Source organism: Babylonia areolata, chromosome 28 (genome assembly GCF_041734735.1).
Source record: "Babylonia areolata isolate BAREFJ2019XMU chromosome 28, ASM4173473v1, whole genome shotgun sequence".
NCBI lineage: Eukaryota > Metazoa > Mollusca > Gastropoda > Neogastropoda > Buccinidae > Babylonia > Babylonia areolata.
In genome coordinates this window covers 27241341-27251340 of record NC_134903.1, presented here as the reverse complement: position 1 = coordinate 27251340, position 10000 = coordinate 27241341, and the positions used below count along the sequence as shown (strand labels likewise).

Sequence of the window (10000 nt, the reverse complement as noted above, 5' to 3'; positions counted from 1 at the left end):
TAGGCCATCACTCCACGTTCTCTTTAAAGGGACAACCCTTTTGTTGCCTTGGTTTCTTTTACGTGCGCTAAATGCATGCTGCACACGGGACCTCGGTTTATCGTCTCATCCGAATGACTAGCGTCCAGACCACCACTCAAGATCTAGTGGAGGGGGAGGCGGAAAATACTGGCGACTGTGCCGGGATTCGAACCAGTGGGGCTCATATTCTCTAGCTTCCAAGGCGGACACTTTACCTCCAGGTCCAACACTCCACATAAACATGTGACTTAGGAGTGCTCACTCAGGCTGTTTATGTCATTGCTTTTTCCAGCCTTTGGGCCAAACCAAGACCACCACCACCACCACCACCACGACGACCTCCAGCACCACCACCACCACCACCACCACGACCTCCAGCACCAGCCATGCTCGTGGAGGCAGGAGTGAGGGTTGTTCGAGGGCCTCACTGGCAAAGCGGGGAGGCGGATGGAGGGGAGGGGCACCTTGGCACCGTCAAGGCGTTGCTGAGCAACGGGATGGTGCGCGTGCTGTGGGACAACGGGCAGGAAGTGACGTGCAAGGCAGGGGCCGACGGGAAGTATGAGCTGAGGATTGTGGATACTGCTTCAGTTGGTGAGTTTCGGTTTCAGTTGTTGTTGTTTTTCTCAAGGACTGAAGCGTCACTGCGTTCGGGAAAAAAATCTATTCATATACGCTGCACCACATCTGCTAGGCAGATTCCTGACCAGCAGCAGACCCCAACGCGTTTAGTCAGGCCTTGAGTGCATGCCTATGATATATTTGTGTGCCTATAGTGCATGCTTATGATATATTTGTTTGCCTTGAGTGCATGCCTATGATATATTTGTGTGCCTATAGTGCATGCTTATGATATATTTGTTTGCCTATAGTGCATACCTATGATATATTTGTTTGCCTATAGTGCATACCTATGAATATATTTGTTTGCCTATAGTGCATGCTTATGATATATTTGTTTGCCTATAGTGCATACCTATGATATATTTGTTTGCCTATAGTGCATACCTATGATATATTTGTTTGCCTATAGTGCATACCTATGATATATTTGTTTGCCTATAGTGCATGCCTATGATATATTTGTTTGCCTATAGTGCATGCATATGAATATATTTGTGTACCTATAGTGCATGCTAATGAATATATTTGTGTGCCTATAGTGCATGCATATGATATATTTGTGTGCCTATAGTGCATGCTTATGAATATATTTGTGTGCCTATAGTGCATGCCTATGAATATATTTGTTTGCCTATAGTGCATGCTAATGAATATATTTGTGTGCCTATAGTGCATGCCTATGATATATTTGTTTGCCTATAGTGCATGCATATGAATATATTTGTGTGCCTATAGTGCATGCCTATGATATATTTGTTTGCCTATAGTGCATGCATATGAATATATTTGTGTGCCTATAGTGCATGCTAATGAATATATTTGTGTGCCTATCAGAGTGGATTTCTCACTACAGAACTTTGCTAGAGGACAACACTCTCGTTGCCATGGGTTCTTTGTTTTAGTCCGCCAAGTGCGTGCTGCACACGTGACCTCCGTCTCATCCGAATGACTAGGCGCTCAGTTTGAATTTCTAGTCAAACTTGGGAGAAAGGGCGAGAGCGGGATTTGAACCCACACACCCTCACGGACTCTCTGTATTGGCAGCTGAGCGTCTGAACCACTCTGCCACCCTCTCGTGGAGAGTGTCTTGCCCCAAGTTACATCCCCACTCTCTCGGCCGAGACAGTTGGTGTTGGGATGGTTCCCAAATGCCAACTAGGCTACGAAGCTGCGTCACTAAGAGCCAGTGCAATATTGCCTTCTAGTTTGAGTCATAGTCCTTCACAAAAGACTAAGTTGTAAATGATTTCCCATTTCAGTGGAGAACCCATTGATCACGCAGATGTCACTTTGCTGTTGGCCCAAGCATAAATGTCAATTTGTGATATCTTCTTCGTTCGTGAACTGCAACTCCCACGTTCACTCGAGTGGGCTTTTACGTGTATGACCGCTTTTACCCCGCCATGTAGGCAGCCATACTCCGTTTTCGTGGGTAATCTGTGATGTCAGACAGCAGTTTCATTCCCCAGGGGTTCGGCACCAAGGAACTCGGTGCACAGACTGCGGGGAGAGAGACGTGTACGGAATGTTGTGGCGCTGCACGGAACACGCGTGTCGTCAGAACTCTGTGACGCTGTGTCCTGTCTGCTACGTCATGGACAAACATGACATCAGACACGTGTTTGAGCGCGTCGACAGTGACGGGGCCAGCGGGTACGTGGTTGAAACAGTGAAACGCACGCTCGCGCGCGCGCGTGCGCGCACACACACACACACGCATACACACACACATGCACGCACGCACGCACACACACATACACGCACGCACGCACACATGCACGCACGCAAGCACACACACACACACACACACACACATACACACACACACATTTCTAATATACAGACTACGACTGGATGCCATAAAAAAACAACAACATATACTTCTAATGTGACTTGCATTTGCGGCAATGAAATTACCCCCCGTGCATATCATCCATAAATGTCAACAGTTAAAACCATATTTACCTATGTCATTTACAAAATCTGCAGTTCCATCTGCTTCCATTAGAAATGTCTTATATGATAATCAACATGTGTTTGAAATAGTTCAGAGTTTAATTTGGAGCCCAATTGGCTCTTTGTTGTAATTCTACTGGTTGACTAGTTAGTTTATTTTATTTCGTTTATATTCTTCTCTTTTATGCAAATTGATCGCTGTCTTTTTGTTCATCTGTTTGTCTCCATCTCTGTCTGCTAATCTGTCTTTGTCTGTTTTATCTCTGTCTCTCTGTCTTTATCTCTGTCTGTCTGCTCCCAAGCCACCAACCCTTCTCTCTCTCTCTCTGTCTCTCTCTGTTTCTGTCTCTCTGTCTCCGTCTCTCTCTCTGTGTCTTTCTCTCTGTCTCTCTCTCTTTGTCTGTGTCTCTGTCTCTCTCTCTCTGTGTCTCTCTCTGTCTCCGTCTCTCTCTCTCTGTCTTTCTCTCTGTCTCTGCCTCTCTCTCTTTGTCTGTGTCTCTGTCTGTCTCTCTCTGTGTCTCTGTCTCTCTCTCTTTGTGTGCCTGTGTCTTTGTCTTTGCATATTGAGCCAGTTTTCGCTCAGGTACGTGCACAAAAGTGTGTCAGTATAAAATCCCTTAGTTCAGGTTGTATGTGTGTGTGTGTGTGTGTGTGTGTGTGTGTGTGTGTGTGTGTATTCGTGTGTGTGTGTGTGTGTGTGTGTGTGTGTGTGTGTGTCTTCCCTGTGTGTGTGTGTGTGTGTGTGTGTGTGTGTGTGTGTGCACGTGTCGCAGAGAGAAAGTGAGGAAACGATCCAGCAGTCTCAAGATGAGGACCTCTGGAATCTTCCCGGGGGCCAGAGTGAAGAGGGGGCCAGACTGGATGTGGGGGGACCAGGATGGTGCGTGGGCTTTGTCTGCCCCTTGGTTTGTCTGTCCGTCTGTCTGTCCGTCTGTCTGTGCCTGTGTTTCTGGATCCGTCTGTCAGTCTGTCTGTCCGTCTGTCTGTGCCTGTGTTTCTGGATCCGTCTGTCAGTCTGTCTGTCCGTCTGTCTGTGCCTGTGTTTCTGGATCCGTCTGTCAGTCTGTCTGTCTGTGCCTATGTTTCTGGATCCGTCTGTCAGTCTGTCTGTCCGTCTGTCTGTGCCTGTGTTTCTGGATCCGTCTGTCAGTCTGTCTGTCCGTCTGTCTGTGCCTGTGTTTCTTGATCCGTCTGTCAGTCTGTCTGTCTGTGCCTGTGTTTCTTGATCCGTCTGTCAGTCTGTCTGTCTGTGCCTGTGTTTCTTGATCCGTCTGTCTGTCTGTCTGTCTGTGCCTGTGTTTCTTGATCAGTCTGTCTGTCTGTCTGTCTGTGCCTGTGTTCCTTGATCCGTCTGTCTGTCTGTGCCTGTGTTCCTTGATCCGTCTGTCAGTCTGTCTGTCTGTGCCTGTGTTTCTTGATCCGTCTGTCAGTCTGTCCTCTGGTTTGTCTGTCTGTCTGTCTGTCTGTGCCTGTGTTTCTTGATCCGTCTGTCAGTCTGTCTGTCTGTGCCTATGTTTCTTGATCCGTCTGTCAGTCTGTCCTCTGGTTTGTCTGTCTGTCCGTCTGTCTGTCTGTCTGTACCTGTGTTTCTTGATCCGTCTGTCAGTCTGTCTGTCTGTGCCTGTGTTTCTTGATCCGTCTGTCAGTCTGTCCTCTGGTTTGTCTGTCTGTCCGTCTGTCTGTGCCTGTGTTTCTTGATCCGTCTGTCAGTCTGTCTGTCTGTGCCTGTGTTTCTTGATCCGTCTGTCAGTCTGTCCTCTGGTTTGTCTGTCTGTCCGTCTGTCTGTGCCTGTGTTTCTTGATCCGTCTGTCAGTCTGTCCTCTGGTTTGTCTGTCTGTCCGTCTGTCTGTCTGTCTGTGCCTGTGTTTCTTGATCCGTCTGTCAGTCTGTGCCTGTGTTTCTTGATCCGTCTGTCAGTCTGTCCTCTGGTTTGTCTGTCTGTCCGTCTGTCTGTGCCTGTGTTTCTTGATCCGTCTGTCAGTCTGTCTGTCTGTGCCTATGTTTCTTGATCCGTCTGTCAGTCTGTCCTCTGGTTTGTCTGTCTGTCCGTCTGTCTGTCTGTCTGTGCCTGTGTTTCTTGATCCGTCTGTCAGTCTGTCTGTCTGTGCCTGTGTTTCTTGATCCGTCTGTCAGTCTGTCCTCTGGTTTGTCTGTCTGTCCGTCTGTCTGTGCCTGTGTTTCTTGATCCGTCTGTCAGTCTGTCTGTCTGTGCCTGTGTTTCTTGATCCGTCTGTCAGTCTGTCCTCTGGTTTGTCTGTCTGTCCGTCTGTCTGTCTGTCTGTACCTGTGTTTCTTGATCCGTCTGTCAGTCTGTCCTCTGGTTTGTCTGTCTGTCCGTCTGTCTGTGCCTGTGTTTCTTGATCCGTCTGTCAGTCTGTCTGTCTGTGCCTGTGTTTCTTGATCCGTCTGTCAGTCTGTCCTCTGGTTTGTCTGTCTGTCCGTCTGTCTGTCTGTCTGTGCCTGTGTTTCTTGATCCGTCTGTCAGTCTGTCCTCTGGTTTGTCTGTCTGTCCGTCTGTCTGTGCCTGTGTTTCTTGATCCGTCTGTCAGTCTGTGCTCTGGTTTGTCTGTCTGTCTGTCCCTCTGTCTCTTGATCCGTATCTCTGCCTTTTAGTATTATTATTATCATTATTGTTGTTGTTGTTCTTCTTCTTAGTAGTAGTAGTAGTAGTAGTTGTAGCAGTTTGTCCGTGGCTGAAATACCAAAAGTATTGTTTACGGAATTTGTCTTAATGCTCGGAATACATAAAAAAGAAAGAAAAAATAAAAAGAAGAAGAAGAAGAAGTTTGTTCTAGTGCTATCTCCGTACTTGATTTATCCTGTCAGAGTCTCAGCCTCAAATCTGCGAGTTGTCCGCTAAAAAGGTAACATCGTTGATTATTGCTGAAGGGAAGGAGCAACACAAACAACAACAACCAACAACAACATAATTCTGCAGTGGGAAATTTCTCCTCCTCCTCCTCATCTTTCTTCTTCTCTTCTTCTTCATCATCATCATCATCATCATCATCATCTTCTTCTTCTTCAGGAGGCTACAAAGTCAGTTGTGAACGCTAAGAAGAAGAAGAAAAAAAAGAAGAAAAAGAAGAAGCCCTGACTATGACAAACAATTTATAAACTTGCAGGATTGTTCCATAGTTCAGTAGGCCTAACTGGTATGATTTCAGCTCTGACTACTATGACAAACAATCTATAAACCTGCAGGATCGTTCTATGGATCAGTAACTGGCATAACTACAGCTCTGACTACTATGACAAACAATCTATAAACTTGCAGGATCGTTCAATGGATCAGTAACTGGTATGATTTCAGCTCTGACTACTATGACAAACAATCTATAAACTTGCAGGATCGTTCTATGGATCAGTAACTGGCATGGTTTCAGCACTGACGACCATGGCAACTATCTATAAACTTGCAGGATCGTTCCATGGATCAGTAAATGACATGGTTTCAGCACTGACGACCATGGCAACGCTGTGTAAACTTGCAGGCGGCCCAGGAGCGGTCGGCGAAGTCACCGCCTTCGAGAACGTGGCGCCGACGTCCTCACGAAACATGGTGCGCGTGCAGTGGCCCTGTGACGTCACCAACAGCTACCGCCTGGGCCTGCAGGGCTGTGTGGACCTCTGCTACGTGGAGGAGTCTGCGGGTCTCTATTACTACAGGGAGCACCTGCCACTTCTGGGTACGCACGGGGGGGGGGGGGGGGGGGGGGATGGAAGATGGGGTTGGGGGAGTGGCTGGGGGGTTGTGGGGGGAGGGGGGGTGTTGAGGGAGGTTGAGGCATGTGTGGGTTTGTTTGTTTGTTTTTTTTTGGGGGGGGGGGGGGGGGGGGGGTTCGTTTTTTTTTTTCAAAAACAGGGAGTATCTGCCCCATCTGGGTATATGCTGCAGGGAGGGAGGGAGGAAGGGAGAGAGGAGGGTGATGGGTGGTGATGGAGGAAGGGAGGGAGGGAGATGAGTGTGTAGGGGGGGGACGTGGGGGTGGGGGCTGGGGGGGTGGGGATGAGACATGTTTCACTACAGACATCAGCTGAATACGCGTTGGGGGGAGAGAGGGGGGGGAGGCGGTGGGGGATGGAGGTGGAGGGGGGGTGTATTCATGGTGGGGATAGGGCATGGTTTACTACAGGGAGCACCAGTCACTTGTGGGTAGGTGTTGGAGGGAGGGTGGGAGGGGAGGGAGGCGGTGGAGGGGGGTGGGTATTCATGGTGGGGATAGGGCATGGTTTACTGCAGGGAGCACCAGTCACTTGTGGGTAGGTGTTGGAGGGAGGGTGGGGGATGGAGGTGGAGGGGGGGGTATTCATGGTGGGGATGGGACATGGTTTACTACAGATCATCATCTGCTCCTTCTGGTGTATACCTGTTGGAGGGAGGGTGGGGGATGGAGGTGGAGGGGGGGGGGTATTCATGGTGGGGATAGGGCATGGTTTACTACAGATCATCATCTGCTCCTTCTGGTGTATACCTGTTGGAGGGAGGGAGGGTGGGGGGATGGAGGTGGAGGGGGGGGGGGTATTCATGGTGGGGATAGGGCATGGTTTACTACAGATCATCACCTGCTCCTTCTGGTGTATACCTGTTGGAGGGAGGGTGGGGGGGTGGGGTGTGCGATGGAAGATGGGGTTGGGGGAGTGGCTGGGGGGTTGTGGGGGGAGGGGGGTGTTGAGGGAGGTTGAGGCATGTGTGGTTGTTGTTGTTTTTTTTGTTGTTGTTTTTTTTTCCCAAAAAAAACAGGGAGTATCTGCCCCATCTGGGTATGTGCTGCAGGGAGGGAGGGAGGAAGGGAGAGAGGAGGGTGATGGGTGGTGATGGAGGAAGGGAGGGAGGGAGATGAGTGTGTGTGGGGGGGACGTGGGGGTGGGGGGGTGGGTGGGGATGAGACATGTTTCACTACAGACATCAGCTGAATACGTGTTGGGGGGAGGGAGGGGGGGAGGCGGTGGGGGGATAGAGGGGGGGGGGGTATTCATGGTGGGGATAGGGCATGGTTTACTACAGGGAGCACCAGTCACTTGTGGGTAGGTGTTGGAGGGAGGGAGGGGGTGGGGGATGGAGGTGGAGGGGGAGGGTATTCATGGTGGGGATAGGGCATGGTTTACTACAGGGAGCACCAGTCACTTGTGGGTAGGTGTTGGAGGGAGGGTGGGGGGATGGAGGTGGAGGGGGCGGGGGGTATTCATGGTGGGGATAGGGCATGGTTTACTACAGAACATCATCTGCTCCTTCTGGTGTATACCTGTTGGAGGGAGGGTGGGGGATGGAGGTGGAGGGGGGGGGGTATTCATGGTGGGGATAGGGCATGGTTTACTACAGAACATCATCTGCTCCTTCTGGTGTATACCTGTTGGAGGGAGTCAGGAGGGAGGTGTTGGGGAGGGGTGGTGGTGGTGGTGGTGGTGGATGTGGCAGATGATGACACTGGTAGCCAGGATGATTCTTTTGATTGATGGCCAGTTTTTTTTGTTTGTGACAGCAACAGCAATAATCAGTCAATTTTTGTTGTTGTTGTAAATCAGTATCATCAAAGACTTTTTTTTTGTTTTGTTTTTATTTTATTTTGTTGTTGCTATGAACAGATACTACTGGTACATCCACCCTGACCACCAGATCTCTGTGACAACAACAGCAGTAATCATCTTTTCTTTTTTTGATTTTTTTAGATCAGTCAATTTTTCTTTCACATCAGTATTTTTTGTTGTTGCTGTGAACAGAAACTACTGGTTCATCCATCCTCACCTCCAGACCTTTGTGACAGCAACAGCAGTAATGTGGGTTTTTTTTTCTTTTCTAATCAGTCAATTTTTCTTTTAAATCAGTATCATCAAAGACTTTCCCCCCATTTTTTGCAATGGGCAAATTACTACTGGTGCATTCACTACCACCTCCAGATCTTTGTGACTACAAAAGCAGTGATGATCTTTTTTTCTCTCGTTTTTTTCCCCCGAATCTGTCAATTTTTCTTTTAAATCGGCATCATCAAAGACTTACTTATCCATTATCTATATATTTATTTGCTATGGGCAGATACCACTTGCACATCCACCCTTATCTCCACATCTTTGTGACAGCAACAGTAGTAATGATTTTTTTTCTTTCTTTTTTTTCTAATCCGTCAAATTTTCCTTTAAATCAGTATCATCAAAGACTTTCTTCGTTTAGTTCTTTTTCTTTTCTTTCTTCCTTTTTTTTTTCTTCCTATCGGCAGATAGTGTAACAAATAGTAAAGAGTGGTAACTCCATTCACAAGGTACAAACAACTTTCAAGTCAATGCTGCTCACGCTACCGATTCAGCTAGCACACAGGTAAATTAAAAAAAGAAAAAAAAAAGAAAAAAAAAGTACATTGGAACAAACCCAGACACTTCCACCGTTGGCAGATACCACGGGCACGACCAGCCTCACATCCAGAACCTCGTCACAGTCATCACTGACGTCACAGTCATCACTGACGTCACGGTCATCAGTGACGTCACAGTCCCCTTCGCCTCAGACCTCGCCCACCTCCTCCTTCCAGACGGGGGTTGGGGGGCGAGGGGGGCCGGGAGGAGGAGCTGAAGGGGGAGGGGGAGGGGGAGGGTCTGTGGTGGTCCGGGACAAAGTGACGATCGCCGTCAGTGAGGCCAGGCTGAAGGAGCTGCAGGCCACCTTTGGGGGAACCACTGCTGGAATGATTCAGGTCGGTGCCCGGGAAACTGTTTTTGTTGTTGTTTCTTTTATATATATATATATATATTTTTTTTCCCCCCTGTATGTTGTTTTGATCAGTTGATTGATTAATCGATTAGTTAATCAATTTATTAGTTAATTTATTTGTTTATTTATTCATTCATTTATTTGTTTGTTTATTAGTTTTATTGAATGGTTAACATTTCTTTATTAGTTTTATTGAATGGTTTACGTATATATTTCTTTATTATTTCTTTATTTGTTTACTTATTTACGTGCATGTATGTATGGATTGATGGATGGACGCATTTATTTATTTATTCATTCATTTATTTATCTAGTTACGTATGGATGGATGGATAGACGCATTTATTTATTCATGGATGGATGGAGTTATTTATTTATTTATTCTATTCCATTCGATATCACTTCGACAGCTTCACAGCTGGCATGCTTCAGGTCAGTGGCCAGAAAACGTTTTGTTGTTGTTTATTTCTCCTACGCCATAACACGGAAATAGGGAAATATTTAAAAGAAAAAAATCCTATGCTTTTTTTTGGTTGTGTTGCAGAGCATAGGTAAAATCGGAGAGGTTGTGTCCATCACAGCCAACAAAGCTGTGCAGGTGAAGTTCAAACGTCTGTCGTACAGGTTGAACCCTCAGGTGTTAATCAAGGTAAATGGGAGATAATTCTGTGGCTGTGTGTGTGTGTGTGTGTGTG

At 47.5% G+C, this 10000-nt stretch overlaps 1 protein-coding gene across 1 annotated transcript in view; it reads left to right on the top strand.

Moving 5' to 3' along the window:
- LOC143302032 (E3 ubiquitin-protein ligase mind-bomb-like) overlaps positions 1-10000 on the top strand; it is a 14970-nt gene that overhangs the window by 3864 nt on the left and 1106 nt on the right. Inside the window, exons 2-7 of the mRNA XM_076616519.1 lie at positions 314-615; positions 2115-2298; positions 3375-3481; positions 6097-6291; positions 8990-9288; positions 9850-9954. Of these exons, the coding sequence (XP_076472634.1) occupies positions 408-615; positions 2115-2298; positions 3375-3481; positions 6097-6291; positions 8990-9288; positions 9850-9954 (1098 nt within the window). The 5' untranslated portion in view covers positions 314-407. The remainder of the gene's footprint in view (positions 1-313; positions 616-2114; positions 2299-3374; positions 3482-6096; positions 6292-8989; positions 9289-9849; positions 9955-10000) is intronic.